This window comes from Anomaloglossus baeobatrachus, chromosome 4, assembly GCF_048569485.1.
Source record: "Anomaloglossus baeobatrachus isolate aAnoBae1 chromosome 4, aAnoBae1.hap1, whole genome shotgun sequence".
NCBI classification, from domain to species: domain Eukaryota; kingdom Metazoa; phylum Chordata; class Amphibia; order Anura; family Aromobatidae; genus Anomaloglossus; species Anomaloglossus baeobatrachus.
Window position 1 is genome coordinate 507920155 of NC_134356.1, and position 15845 is coordinate 507935999.

Genomic DNA, 15845 nt, shown 5'->3' on the forward strand with positions numbered 1-15845 from the left:
GTCGCACAATGTTGTAACCCCCAGTCACACGTACTTACCTTCCAAACGACCTCGCTGTGGGCGGCGAACCTCCACTTTCTGAAGGGGGAGGGACGTTCGGCGTCACAGCGACGTCACACAGTGGCCGGCCAATAGAAGCGGAGGGGTGGAGATGAGCGGAACGTAACATCCCGTCCACCTCCTTCCTTCTGCATTGCCAGCGGCCGCAGTTAAGCTGTGTTCATCGTTCCCGGGGTGTCACACGGAGCGATGTGTGCTGCCCCGGGTACGATGAACAACAGGACGTGCAAGTTTTAGAAAATAAGCGACATGTCAGCGATGAACGAGAAGGTGAGTATTTCTGCTCGTTCATAGCTGTCACACACTACGATAGCACTAACGAGGCCGGATGTGCGTCACTTACGACGTGACCCCCGCCGACATCTCGTTAGATATATTGTAGCGTGTAAAGCCCACTTAAGAGTCCATCAGTGAGCTCGTCCTGATATCTAACAGTAGAGTCTGTAACTCTCTTTTTCGGAGCTCCTCTCAGCTGATATATGGCCAAAGATTACTTTAAAGATGAATGTGCAGGTAATAAAGTGCTTGTAAAAGCAAAATTATCAACATTTGTATTGAAACCCAATTGCAAAAATAATTTTTAGCCCAAAATAAATGCATTTTGAGGATATTAAAAAAAAAAATAAATACTTAAAGGTGGCCAACCTCTTTATGGGTATTCTATATATGATAGTTATGTGCACCACAACCTCAGTGCGTACATAGTAGTCAGCGTTGGGTCTCATACACACAAGTATTTTGGCCTTTTATATGCAGGTAGGACTGTTCTGTAATGGTGTATTATTTCACACTGCAAAATACAATCTAATACACACGGTCAGATTTTCCAATATGCACATGTACTGCTGTGAGAGAAATGCCCTGTAGATAGACAATTGACTGACTAAAAACTCATCAATGTGATAATCAAAATATAGATGAAGAGAAGATGGAGAACTTAATTTCTCCAACTTCTCTATTGTCAGTCTGCGTGTATCGGACGGCACTCGGATGACATTGACTTAAATGGATGCCCATCGTCTGATATACGCTGCCAAGTGCAGGCCGCCGGCACTGCCCAATAGCATAGCATTGGGCCAAGTGCTATCCAACAAATCATCGAGTAAGACTCGGCCCTGTTATACGCTCGTGTGAGTGAGCCCTTAGTGGAGGGAACTTAAATCAGAGGCACTATTCCAGTTTATATGAATCCGCTCACCGTGTAAGGCTCAATCCCGATTCCGTCCTGGAGCACGGACAGGCACTGCCACAGCTCAATGAAATTCAGAAAAAAGAGGATGTCCAGCTCTTCAGGCAAAGAATCACGTCTTTATTTCATCATGCAGACACAGAGAATGACATGACCAGCACTACGCGTTTCAGGTGAGAATACTCACCCTTAATAATGGGTGAGTGTTTTCACCTGAAACGTGTAGTGCTGGTCATGTCATTCTCTGTGTCTGCATGATGAAATAAAGACATGATTCTTTGCCTGAAGAGCTGGACATCCTCTTTTTTCTGCACTATTCCAGCATTACCAAAAAAAAATGTTTCAGTGGGTCTTTAATAGCTATAGCTATAGATTGTGCAGGGAACACAGGACACATGCATTTACGCTGCAGTGCAATACGCAGCGTAAATGCATGCTATTACGCAACGTGCGCATGAGCCCTAAGTCCGGGGTCCCACAAGCCTATATTTTCTTATGCTAGAGAATCGGGTGGATTGTGTAAATGATAGTCCAATCAAACTGTGATCAGAGTGAGATCCCAATGTCAGCTTAGGCGGAGTTCACATGCCCAGGAATCATCCTATAGAACAGATCCAGCAGCAATCTGTTTGCAAAAAAGTTCCGCAAACACAACTTCCTTTGTCCGTTTTGAAAAAAATAGATTTTTGCAGGATCCGTTTTTTTTAACATGGAAGTCTTTGGTAAATGGATCCTTAACGGATTGCTATTTATCTTCCATTTGAAACTGATCCAGTAAGAAAAGAAACAGATCCTTTACAAAGGAAAGAAAAAGGATGGCTAAATAGCAATCAGTTAACTGATCCGTTTTCCATAGACTCCTATGTTAAGAAAACGGATCCTACAGGAATCAGTTGTTTTCAAAACAGACCGAAAAGTTTTCTTTGCATAACTTTTTTTGCCAAAGGATTGCTGCAGTACTTCGGTTCCACTTGCGCATAACTTCTGATGTGAGAACATCGGAAGCGATATGCTAATTACCGTCTACTGCTGGTGTCAGCCGAGGGTCATGCGACTGTGATCCGATCTTGCGAACAGATCACGGCTGCAGAGAAGAGGGGAGGGAACATTTTCTCCCTTTGCTGCCTGTCTCTGCGTATATTGCACTCTGGTCGGATGACATGCGAGTGCAGTGCAATGTTTAACACGTACCCATAGACTTGTATGGGTGCGTGTGAGCCGACACTCACTGCCAAACACAGCATGCTGCAATTCTTTTCTGACGCCAATACGGCATGAGAAATCAATTGCATATGGACACTGCCCCATAGTTTTGCAGTAAAGTGAGACGTTTTATTGGATTGCACTCGTCCTCGCAAAACTCAAGTGGACCCGAGCCCTAACGGATGATTACTGGATATGTGAGCATAGCCTTAGGTTTTCTGCGTACACGGAGTATTTGGTTGCAAAAATTTCTGCATTTCTTGGCAGGAAAAACGTGTTTTTGACGCAATTTGGTCCTGTTTTTTGCATGCGTTTTCTATGCATTCTGGGGTAGAAAAACACTGAAAGAATTGACATGCTGCAAGTTTATTCTGTACCATATCTGTAATGAAAAGCAACACGTGCAGAAAACGTCAGGATTTTCATTGACTTTGCTGGCATCACGATTTGGATATAGTTTCGTGACAAAACTGCGCTAAAAAATGGTTTTAAAAAGCGCAATTAAAAACACAAGGTGTGCACATACCCTTAGTGTGATGAGAGAGTCGGATCACACTGTGAAAAGACGATGGAGAACAAACCTTCTCGATCTTCTCTATTGTGCGAGTCCGTGGAAATCTGTCATCCTACTGCAGTCCGATGATTTCCACTCACCCATAGACTTGAATGGGGGTGTGCCATCCGATTTCCACGGCAAATCTCAACATTCTATGATTTTTTTCTCATGCCGTAACGGCAGGAGAAAAAAAAAAACATTGATCAGTACTGCCCTATTGAATAACATTGCCATACAACGCGTGCCATACAATAAAACATCAGATATCCCTCGTCTGATGTATTCGCTCGTGTCCGCGATCTCTCAGGGAGAATTTCTTCTTCTATAAGATCCACATGGAATTAGCGGGAAAAACCTCAGCATCTCTCTATATTAAATTAGAGGCATGTACGACAATAGAACCCCGTTGACTTCTGCGGGCACAGTTCTATATTTCCTTACAGTTCCAGTGGTTAACAGAAGCATGGGAGTTCTGAATTATGTTCCTACTTTATGTCTTGTCCCTGGAAACCTTGAAATATGCTTTAATAGTAAACTGCTTAGCAGTATATTCATTGGAATAATAGGTTGTTCTGAACAGTTTGCCTAAATAGACCTGTCTGCCATACCTTGCATTTATTTAGCAATGCAATCTAACCAGTGTTTTACCTTTTCTCTTGCAGAGATATGTAGAAAACCCTAATGTCATGGCCTGTTACAATGAGCTTATTCAGTTAGAATATGGAGAAGTGCGTGCACAATTAAAATTAAGGTAAGAATATTGAAATCTAGATATTAGTAGTTTTTTAGTATCTTCTCCCCCTCCTTCACCGTAGAAGATAAAAAGACTTGTAACAGCTGTTTGAATTGTAAACTGCTGCGGAATAGTTTGGAGCTATATAAATAAAAATTATTATTATTATGATAAACCACTACAAAAATTCAGATTCTTTTTTCCCCAAAGTTTTATGGCAGTTTTTCATTCAGATTTTGAGACACCCATTTGATTCCCAATTTAAATGGTATCTGTCTGCAGGTTTTTGCTATGTAATCTGAGAGCAGAATGATGTCCCTTGATTCTAGCAATGTCGTATTGGGCTGCATGCTGTCATCTTGATAAAATCAGTTACTAAGCATAGGCAGAAAGCTGCCAATCAGTGGTGATGGACAAGATTACACAGAGCAGGGGGACTACATGGCAACTTAGGCAACTTAGTCCTTTAGTGATGATCTCCTGCTAACAAACCACTGATTTTATTAAAACTGTATTAAGCAACTTACTGAATTATCCATCACAGTAATCAGGCTCATCCCCTACATCATGCTGTTCTCAAATTACATAGCAAAAACCTGCTGATAGATTCTCTTTAATGGTACACTTTCTGTTGAGGCATTTCTTTGTTTGCTTTTTTTTCTTTTTTCAGTAAAAGCTTGTGACCAGATGTGAATTGCAAGCGTCGACAGGGTATGAATAAACATGTTGCATACAATACGTAACATGCTTGTCGAAACCTGTCCCCTGTGTTTCCGTTTATGTCACGAAGTGTCATACACCTTTATTTTGGGCGACACAGGGAAACATCCCGTCAGTCCTGTGAAATCCTGAGACTTGTGGGGCTGTCCAGCCAGATATCTGTGGGGTTAGTTTAGTATTAGGCTATGTGCGCACATGTGCGCTCTGCACCGCACACAAAAGGTCCGCTTCAGAGCGCAGCTGAAAAGCTCCGTTCTGAAGTGCCTGGTGCCTGCAGAATTCGTGCGCTCTACATGCTGCCTCTCCCTATAGACAGAATGGAGACAGCATGCAGAGCGCACGAAAGAAGTGACATATCACTTCTTAGAACGCACGCTTCGGGCAGAAGCCGAATCGTTACGTTCTAAGACGCCATGTGCGCACGTCCCCAGCACAATCTTCATAGATTATGCTGGGGACGCAGGACGCATGCAGTTACGCTGCGGTGCAGATCGCAGCGTAACTGCATGTAAATACGCAACGTGCGCACATAGCCTAACTCCCTGTTGTGAGTATTGGACGGGCCTGCCCTCTATTTAAAGGGAGCATGTCATATCTTGTAATGCTATTCATCTGCAGATTAACCATGAATCTGTGTTAACTGTATAATGGCTTTAAAGCTACGACCATCTAGCGAGCATGTCTGTCACCCACAAGATGGCCCACGTGTATCACACTACAGGAATGGGCATTAGCAGTGGGAATGCCTAGATTTCAGAGGCGTGTAGTGAACTACTTATATTGGCCTAAGGTTTGACCAGACATATATATAAATATAAATTTTAAATGTTGATTTATTTCTTTAAATGTTGATTTATTTCTTTTTTATTTTACATCTTTGATAAAGGTGTCTTTTATTCTGCATTTCTGTGTGTCGCTGTAAGACTTGCACAATTTAAAATTAGTTTAGATCAAATTAATTTTTGCGCAGTATTCTCAATTCTATGTTCACTAATTTGAGCAAAAATAAATTAGCCCACGAACTTGAGTTGTATTTTTGTCAGGCTCTTCATTATACACGTGTTGGAAAAGAGCCTGGTACGTTGACCAACACAGAGGTTTTTTTTGTGTATGTCTGTGCAGTATTTGCCAAAAGGCAATAAAATAAATATATTCTTGGCCTAATCTGACCTTACAAATTTCTGTAGTGAACTGAATGAGTTTGGTTGGTAAAACATCATTTGTATCCCTCATTGGGGTGTACTGTCCTCAATTGAATCCGTGCAGAGCGCATGCGCCCAGTGCCGCTGTAGGACAATCTTTGATTTATCTATGGTGATTTCCTAAACGTTTTGTTAATAATGCCGAAATGATTGGTTTCGACATGGACGTGTTTGCATTGGAACCACATCAACATATTATCATGCAAGTGATTTAGGCTATGTGCGCATGCTGCATTTTTGTGGTGACCACAAAGATGCATGTTTTTGGCCCCAAAAAACGCAAGTGCGCCAAAAACGCTACATCTGAAGCTCACAGCGAATGCCATAGAACATGACTGCCCACTGTGAGCTCCACGCAGCAACTGATGTGAGCCGCGCGATCAGCGATGACATCACTCAGGTGATTTGCGGTCACAGGTGGAGGACTCCAGCTGTGGCCTGGCTAACCTGCGTAATGTCACTGCTGATTGCGCGGCTCACTTCAGTCGCTGCGTGGAGCTCACAACGAGCAGTCATGTTCTATGGCACCCACTGTGAGCTTCAGATGTAGCAGTGGTGGAACCGTTGTTGGACCTCTTGTGGACTACACAGAGTCAGCGGGGGATTGATCTGCCAGTCCTCCGATACACAGGAGCAAAACACCAAATGAATTGACATGCTGCATCTTTGTGGTCACCACAAAGATGCAGCCGAAAAAACCTGCAGCGTGCGCACAGCAAAAAAAATGACATTTCATAACTTTGCTGGGGAAGGAAACGCAGTTTTGGAATCAAAACTGCACCTGAAAAATGTGGGAAAAAACCGCAGCATGCACACAAGGCGTTAGTGTCCCAGAACCTAGTGTCCGGTTCTCCAGGATGAGATTTTTGTTATAAAAAGTTATTGGATCTCTAATGTTAGATCCCAGAGTAAATAACTCATCTGAAGTGTCTATAGGTAGATTTTTACAATTCAATCCCCTTCATAATGGAAATAGATGATAGTCTTGAGTCTACAAAGGTGAAATTCAATCAAACAAGTGAAGTTGACTGAAGTCTCACTCCTACTAGCTTGTAGTAGTTATTTTGTAAACGTTCACATAACCCACAGTCCAGTGATTTTTTTTTTTCCCCCATGCACCACCTGATTGTCTGTCACGCTCTGCACTTATTTTATACATGGTGTACGTACCGTACTTACCTTTAATTCAGCCCCCTTTTTTCTATTTTGCCTTCATTTTGTGTCAGATTTCATCCGGCATTTGATTGCTCTACTCCCTACTAAAAATCCTATGATGCATCTTCACAGCAACAGATGGGCATTTAGAGCCAGTATTGTTACTATCCTCTGAATTAACACCTTGATTATCCTTCTTTCTACATTCTTAAAAGCTTTGCATACTATTAATCTATAGTCAGGAAAGCAGGACTGTCATTATCTTGATTCTAGTTTTGTCACAGGAGCTGTATAATCATCATCAGTAACTGTGCTAATGCGCTTAAAAATGTGTTAATATTTTGCATTTTGTTAATTGATTAATATAAAGTAAATAAAAAATATATATCTAAATCAATGCAATATTTGGCATGACCACCCTTTGCCTTCAAAACCACCTGAATTCTTTTATGTATACTCGTAATCTGTTTTTGAATGAACTCTGCAGAGATGTTGTGCCAGATATCTTGGAGAACTAACCTTAAGGCCCAGTCACACACAACGACGTACCAGCGATCCCGAAAATGATGCGACCTGATAGGGATCGCAGGTAAGTCGCTGGGAGGTCGCAGGTGAGATGTCACACAGTCAGACCTTACCAGCGATGCAGGAATGATACAGGTCGCAGTAGCGACCTGTATAACGATCTCAGCAGTCACTGTGACCCTGTCACACAGTGTCAAGCACAGCGATGCGTCCTGCCCAGCAGGACATCGCCTTTGAAGAAAATGGTCTGGACCATTCAGCAATGACTAGAGATCTCACAGCAGGGGCCTGATCGCTGGTAGGTGTCACACATAACGAGATCGCTAACGGGATCGCTACTGCGTCACAGAAACCGTGACTCAGCTGCGATATCGCTAGTGATCTCGTTATGTGTGACGGTACCTTTAGATCTTCTATAGATGTAGGCTTGTGCAAATGCTTGTCTCTTTGTGTAATTCCAGTTGAAGTTTAGATAAGAGCTCTGTGTATCATCACTTCCAGGACGCCTTGTTCTATTTTAAGCAGAGGATAGTTCTTAATGACATTGGCTTATATTGGGGGTTGTTGTCCTGATGCGGAATATAACTTGTAGCGAATCAGATTACATCATCATGGTATTGCATGATGGATAAGTATCTCCGCATTAAGGATAATCATTAATGATTATGCTAATTTTGCATCCTGGTTCCTATGTTTTTGTGCATAGTTAAGTCACATGGCCTTGTTTTTGTGTGGAATTTATATCTTTTTGATCACAGTTCTTTCAATGAGGTCATACTTCTCAAAACAGTAGATTGGTGTCAGGGCTGTGGAGTCTGAGTCGTGGAGTCGGAGCTCATTTTGGTGGAGTCGGTATAAAATGCACCGACTCCGACTCCTAAAATATATAATAAATTGGGGACAGTAGTGCAATGCAGAATGTGCTGAATATTTTACTAAATAATATTTAGTATAATGCTTATATTTAAGTGAAAAATGTATTGTAGTACAATGTGAACATCAGACATTTAATTATTTTTATGATATAATAATCAAGATATTTAGATAGAATATAAAATATATTTATTGGATACAACTTTAGAACACAAAAAACATAAATTGTAAATATGTAATACAATATGTAATATATATATATATATATATATACACACAAAATATGTAATCTACTGTATATTACATAGTGTATTACATATTTACAATTTATTAGTTTTTTGTGTTCTAAAGTTGTATCCAATAAATTTATTTTATGTTCTATCCAAATATCTTGATTATTGTATCATAAAAATGATTAAATGTCTGATGTTCACATACACATGTTGTACTACAATAAATTTTTCACCTAACTATAAGCAATATATGTAGGAGTCGGAGCCGGAGTCTGAGTCGGTGCAAGAGAAATTGAGGAGTCGGAGTCGAAAGTTTGGCTTACCGACTCCACAGCCCTGATTGGTGTAGCTGGGTCCCACTGGTAGCTGCCAATTCCGAGCTGATAGCACTTCTAGACATCTTCTGATTTAAAAGGAAAGCATCCTTTGTGTGTCTGTCTGCTGCACTGTTTCCCTTGGCCTACCACTATAGTCCTTACCATTGCCCAGATCTTGGTGCTTCTTCAAAAAAACTTTGAACAGCATATACTGAGCCCCCAATCTGAATTGAAATCTTTCTTTGGGAGAGACCTTGCTGATTCAGTATAACTACCTTGTGTCTTGTTAATGTACTCAGGCATGAAACGGTCTTCTAAAACTTTACCTTAGAATTAGAATTTGCTGTTTCTCACAATGTTTTAGTCCTCCTACACAGCTGCTTCAATTACTGACTATTTTAACGTACATATGAAACTGATGATCATTATCACCTTTTTAGAAAGAGAAAACTGACAAAATGATCACCTTTTTAGTATAATGCGTTACTCATACATCTGACTAGAGCTCTATAAGATTACTGCATATGTGCAAGTGTACCTAGGAGAACTGATGCTATTAAAAAGGCAAAGGGAGAGCACACCAAATATTAATTTGTTTTTAGATTTGTCCTTTACTCTTTCACTTTGCATTTTGTTAATTTCTAAAAATAAACTTTATAGAAAATAAAAAATCATTAGACTGCGACTTTAACTTAACCCTTTATTCTAGCACACTCCTGAAGTCAGGGCTGTGGAGTCGGAGTCGGAGCTCATTTTGGTGAAGTCGGTTTAAAATGCACCAAGTCCGACTCCTAAAATATATAATAAATTGGGGACAGTAGTGCAATGCAGAATGTGCTGAATATTTTACTAAATAGTATTTAGTATAATGTTTATATTTAAGTGAAAAATTTAATGTAGTACAATGTGAACATTAGACATTTAATTATTTTTATGATACAATAATCAAGATATTTAGAACATAAAATATATTTATTGGAATACAACTTTAGAACACAAAAAACTAATAAATTGTAAATATGTAATACAATGTTATATATAAATTACACACAAGATATATATGTAATCTATTGTATATTACATACTGTATTACATATTTACAATTTATTACAGTTTGTGTTCTAAAGTTTTATTCCAATAAATATATTTTATGTTCTATCCAAATATCTTGATTATTGTATCATAAAAATTATTAAATGTCTGATGTTCACATACACATGTTCATGTATTACAATACATTTTTCACCTAACTATAAGCAATATATGTAGGAGTCGGAGTCTGAGTCGGTGCAAGAGAAATTGAGGAGTCGGAGTCGAAGGTTTGGGTTACCGACTCCACAGCCCTGCATGAAGTATTACTGTTGTGTTTTGCTACGTCATGTTTTAGACGAGAAGTTGATAAACTTTATGATTTGTGCTTGTTTTCAGACATTAGAAGTGTTAAATATAAATGTATAAATGCATGTCTTGTTCTCATTCCTGACCAAAATAACGTTAAAAATATCTTTCTTTTCAGGGCTTGTAATTCACTATTTACTACATTAGAGAAGAGTCAAGAAGCCATTGAAATCACAAATGAGGATCACAAAATACAGGTATAGGGTCCTGGTATTAACATTTCAAGGGGCTGACAAAAAAGTGTGTTCTCAAGTTGTCTCTTGAGCAGCTCACAGCTCTGCAGTCTCCTTACTTCCTTGTTGCTTCGATGGCAAATGCTCCTCCTTGAGTAGTTTTATTTTGCTGCTATTCATTAATGGTCTGTCGGTGTTTGTTCTTAATCTACACTGTTGTCACTATATTTCCATATAAAGACAACAGAGACTGTTAACAATGTGTCTGTTAAAAATGGCTGAAACTTAGAATGGAATGTTTTGAAATACAAGGTCTGTCTATCTAGTTTCATCAATTTCTCACGGATCCCCATAGAGTTTAATGGTCAAGTTTAATCTGATGAGAATCGGCCATGCTCTAAGTCTCATGGACCAGAGATTTGGACCTCCTGTTAAGATGGATGAGTCTAGGGATCAAGAAACTCTATATGTGGCATTCTATAAATAATATGATTATTATGGGTCAATGTGCTTTCTGATTAAAAAAAAACAAAACAAACGGATAGCACTAGGACGTGTTACACAGATGTGTGAATGGTACCTAACCGAATGAACAAAGACAGACCTAACTTTTCATGTTTAACAGCATAATGCTTTCATACATTTTTAGACCTGATTTGCTAGTGCTGATGTATTTATGAAAAAAAAACCTTAAATTTTAACAGCAACTCACCACCTGCCTTCCATGAGAAATCCTGCACGGACTTGGCCCCCCGCTTGGCCATGTATAAAACAACTCCAAAAAGCACCATAGTCCAGCATAGGGATAAAAACATTATCTGGATATTTGCACTCTGGATTTTATTCTGCATTGGAAATAAAGTAATAAAGTGACAAATGCAGCTTGCAAGTGTATACAACACTCTTAGGCCCGTTTCACACATCAGTGAAAAAGTCGTTTTTCACTGACGTGTAAAAAATGCATGTGTCCCTCCGTGTGCCGTGGTTCACAGCACACGTGGGTTGTTCATGTGCAATCCGTGATCCGTGACTGCACATGGAGATAAACTCACCTGTCCCCGCTCCTGCTGTCCGTGGTGCTGAACTCTCCTGGATGCTGCCTCCGGCCACTGCTGTCGTCCCCTTGCAGCTACTTTCGGGGTCGGCTGTGCCGTGCATAAATGAATATGCATGACCGTTATTAGCCGGGCAGGAAGCAGCAGAGAGCAGCGGCCGGAGACAGCGATGCTTGAAAAGCGGAGTATAAAAATAATTTTATTTTCAATGTACATGTTTTTCTGGTACGTGTTTCATGGATCACACCATAGTGTGGTCCGTGGGACATCAGTGATGCCAGAAAAAAACGGATATGTCTCCGCGCGGAGCAGACGGACACGCATTTATGCCGCATGGAAACCCGGTCAGTGAAAAATCACTGATGTGTGCACAGACCCATTGATTTTAATGGGTCTGCGTATGTCCGTGATGATTCTGGTACGTATAAAAACTAGCACATACGTACCAGAATCACTGACGTGTGAAAGAGGCCTTAATCATAGCATGTAGTTCACAGTAAGAAATGTATCTTATATGCAAGCATTAATTACAGACAGGTGAAAGACAATCAAAACAACCAACCACAATATTAATTTGTCAAAAACATATACTGCTACTTTAATAAGCGTGTAAGCGCAAGACACAAGTTTAACCCCTTCATGACCAAGGACTTATATATACATCCGTGGCCGTATCTATCCATTTAATTATTCCCGGCACATGTCTGCTCATCTGATCAGCATACATGCACAGCTAACAAGTACGGGTGGATCTCCGATCCAACCACGCCTGTTAACCCCTTAGATTGCACTGTCAATCTCTGACGTGGTCACATGGCGCCAATCAGTTGCAATAAAAGTTTAGGATCAGATGATGACCCCTGTCACGGTCATGATTCGCTTCCTGTGAATGCCAACTGATCGCCGGTAGTCAAAGCAGATCAGCATTTCTGCTAATCAGAGCGATGCTTCATCGCTCTGATGAGCAGAAGCGATCAGACAGTGCACTGAGTGCAGGCATAAAGTCCCCTAAAGGGGCTAGTAGAATCAATAAAAAAAATGAAAAAAAAAATAAAAATATGAAAAAGAAAGCAAAACTAAAAGTTCAAATTACTAATCTTTTGCCACATTAAAAATAAAACAAACAACAAAAATACACATATTTGGAATTGCTGCTTTCAGAAAGGCACAATCTATCAAAATATTAAAATATAAAATTAATTAATCTGATTGGTAAAGGGTGTAGCAAGAAACAAAATCAAAACGCCAGAATTAAAAGTTTATTTGGTTGCCACGACATTGCATTAAAATGTAGTAACAGGTGATCAAAACATCCCATCTACCTAAAAAGGTATCATTAAAAACATCATCTCAAGATGCAAAAATTAAGCCATCACACAACCCCAGATTCTAAAACATTAGAATGCTACGAGCCTTGGAAAATGGCGCTAAATTCTTTTTTTTTTTTTTTTTTCTATATTACAGATTTCTGAATTTTTTTTCACTATTTTGGTAAAAGTAAAACTATACATGTTTGGTATCTACGAACCTGAACTGACCTGGGAAATCATAATGCCAGGTCAGTTTTGCAATATAGTGAACACTGTAAATAAAAACTAAAAAAAAACTGGGCAATTGCACTTTTTTTGCAATTTAACCGCACTTGAATTATCTGGTCAGTCTCCTGTAATTTGTGACCTGCGGGTTGCTCCAGTGCTTCATGGAGCATCAGATGTCACAATTCAATACAAGTCTATGAAAGCCACATTCTGACCTTGTTCTGGCTCTCATAGACTTAGAAATAGGAGGGCAAATCTAATATGAGTGTGCCAAAAACTAAGTAAAATATAACTTTTATTAGATAACTAAAACAGCACACAAACAAACAAGCCTGTAATGAAACCGACAATGTCCCAGAGAGAAGTCACATAGGAGAAATGACCAGGGGAAAACAAAAAACCCAGTTGCAGTTATCAAATACATGAACTATTATATGCTCATAAACCTCCCAAAGGAATTCAAGGGGAAATGTAGCTTGATTCAAACCACACATAACAGAGAAAAAAAAGCATGTTTATGAGTATAGCCTAAACAACCTATCCCACTCAAAGCCTATTTCCTGGATGAAAACACAGCCCGGATATTTGTCCATATATATACCGTATATTTCTCTGTTATGTGTGCATTGAATTAAGCTACATTTCCCCTTGAATTCCTTTAATAGGTTTATGACCGTCTAATAACAGTTTATTTATTGATAACTGCAATTGGGTTTTTTGTTTTCCCCTGGTCATTTCTCCTATGTCATTTCTCTCTTGGACATTGCATGTTTCATTACAGGCTTATTTGTTTGTGTGCTTTTTTAATTATCTAATAAAAGTTATATTTTACTTTAGTTTTTGGCACGCACATATTAGATTTGCCCTCCTATTTCTATTCAAAAATTTTGGGTAACTTTACACCGTTTTGGATTCTCTCATAGAGTTGCAACCAGAGCTTGTGACATAACTTCTGACTTCCAGCCAGTCAGAAGTTTCTGTCACAAGATGGCGCCACGGGACTAGAGGGACGTCGAAAAAAGGTAACGTCACCAGAAGATGAGTAAAAGACAGCGAGAAGGAGACTTAGATTTAAAGCGCCACTCCAGCTCTGACATGAAAGCGAGTGGAGTGGTGCGTTAAGGCCTAGGACACATGGCGAGAAAAACGCTGTTAGTGGAAGGCGATAAAAAAAATCGCATTCCACTTGGACCAATATTACTGTATGGGGCAACCCTAATCGGACCAAGAAAACAGTCGCAGCATGCTGCGGATGCAATGCGATCCTGCTCCACTTGCACCCATGCAAGTCTATGGGGCAAGAGAAATATCGCATTGTTCTCGCGTTACACCGATGTAACGCAAGAGCAGAGTTCGATTCTCACATTAGTCTGCAATGGAGGAGATAGGGAGATAAATCCCTCCCCTCCGCAGCTGTTGTTTGATCACACGATCGGACCACGGTCGCATGACACTTGGCTCCCTTGTGCTGCAAGCATGTGCCAAGTGTCATGCTAGCAAACCCCCTTATGGCCTCGGCCTAAAGCAATGCCTTTCTAGTATTCCCCCCTATGATATGCCTTATGTTTTAATTCCATAGGAACAGAAGTTATTTACTTTGCTGTGGTGAACATCAGTGAAATGTTTGACGGCATTGCTAGATATGTAATTGATATTTTCCAAAATTCTACTCTTGAAAGGACGTGTTATGCAGCCATATACATTAGATTACACTCGGAGCACTAAATGACACATACCACGTTAGATGTATCGCTTGTACTATGGTCATAGATTTCTTACAGGGCCTTTTCCCCCACATGTAAATAAATCCATTATTATATAACCATGATAAGTTATTTTTTTGTGAATTGTACAAACTGCCTGTAATTAATCACAGAAGGAATTGACAGGATATGCAAAAGCATTAAGATTGTTCCCTAAACTTCTAAGCTGCATCTGTCACTCTACCTTATGAGTATGGTGCTTTTTGGAAATGTACTAAAAGGCTGTCTTGTGTGAATTGTGTATGAAGTATATTATATTACTGCTTTTAAGATCGTTATTCCTGTTACTGAATAGAAACATTTCTATTTAAATGCAGAAGTTATGAAACTGTTTAGGTCTAAAACCTCTTATGTATAGTGTTTGCTAAGGAAGACTATCCTTGTCTATATGACCATTGTGGACATCTTAGAGGGATCTTTGCCTTCATCCTGCACAGTTAAGCAGGATTTACACGCTACGATATATCTAACGAGATGCCGGCGGGGTCACGTCGTAAGTGACGCACATCCGGCATCGTTAGTGATATCGTAGCGTGTGACAGCTATGAACGAGCAGAAATACTCACCTTCTCGTTCATCGTTGACATATCGCTCATTTTCTAAAAATCGAACGTCCTGTTGTTCATTGTTCCTGAGGCAGCACACATCGCTCCGTGTGACACCTCGGGAACTATGAACATCGCTTACCTGTGTCCCGCCGGCAATGCTGAAGGAAGGAGGTGGGCGGGATGTTGCATCCCGCTCATCTCCGCCCCTCCGCTTCTATCGGACGGCCGCTGTGTGACGTCGCTGTGACGCCGAACGTCCCTCCCCCTTCAGGAAGAGGATGTTCGCCGCCCACAGCGAGGTCGTTTGGAAGGTAAGTACGTGTGACGGGAGTTACAACATTGTGCGACACGGGCAAGAAATTGCCCGTGCCGCACAAATGATGGGGGCGGATGCGATTGCAAATCCAATCGCACAATAAATTGTAACGTGTAAAGCAGGCTTTTGTGTTTTTCCAGGGGTGGCTAGAGTCAGACGAAAGGTGTAAAGGGTTAACATCAAAGTCGCCATAGAGACCCAGACTTCTAAAGGAATACGACGCGAGATTTTGGCTAATTAATCCACAGTCTCTTTTCCGACTTTACCATTTGTATTTCAACACTCAAC

The 15845-nt window shown here is 40.2% G+C and overlaps 1 protein-coding gene across 4 annotated transcripts in view; it reads left to right on the top strand.

Annotated features, from left to right (window-relative positions):
* PDE8A (phosphodiesterase 8A) overlaps positions 1 to 15845 on the top strand; it is a 530734-nt gene that overhangs the window by 441500 nt on the left and 73389 nt on the right. For all 4 annotated transcript variants that reach the window (XM_075345839.1, XM_075345840.1, XM_075345838.1 and 1 more), the window contains 2 exons: positions 3671 to 3759; positions 10283 to 10361. In XM_075345839.1, the coding sequence (XP_075201954.1) occupies positions 3671 to 3759; positions 10283 to 10361 (168 nt within the window). The remainder of the gene's footprint in view (positions 1 to 3670; positions 3760 to 10282; positions 10362 to 15845) is intronic.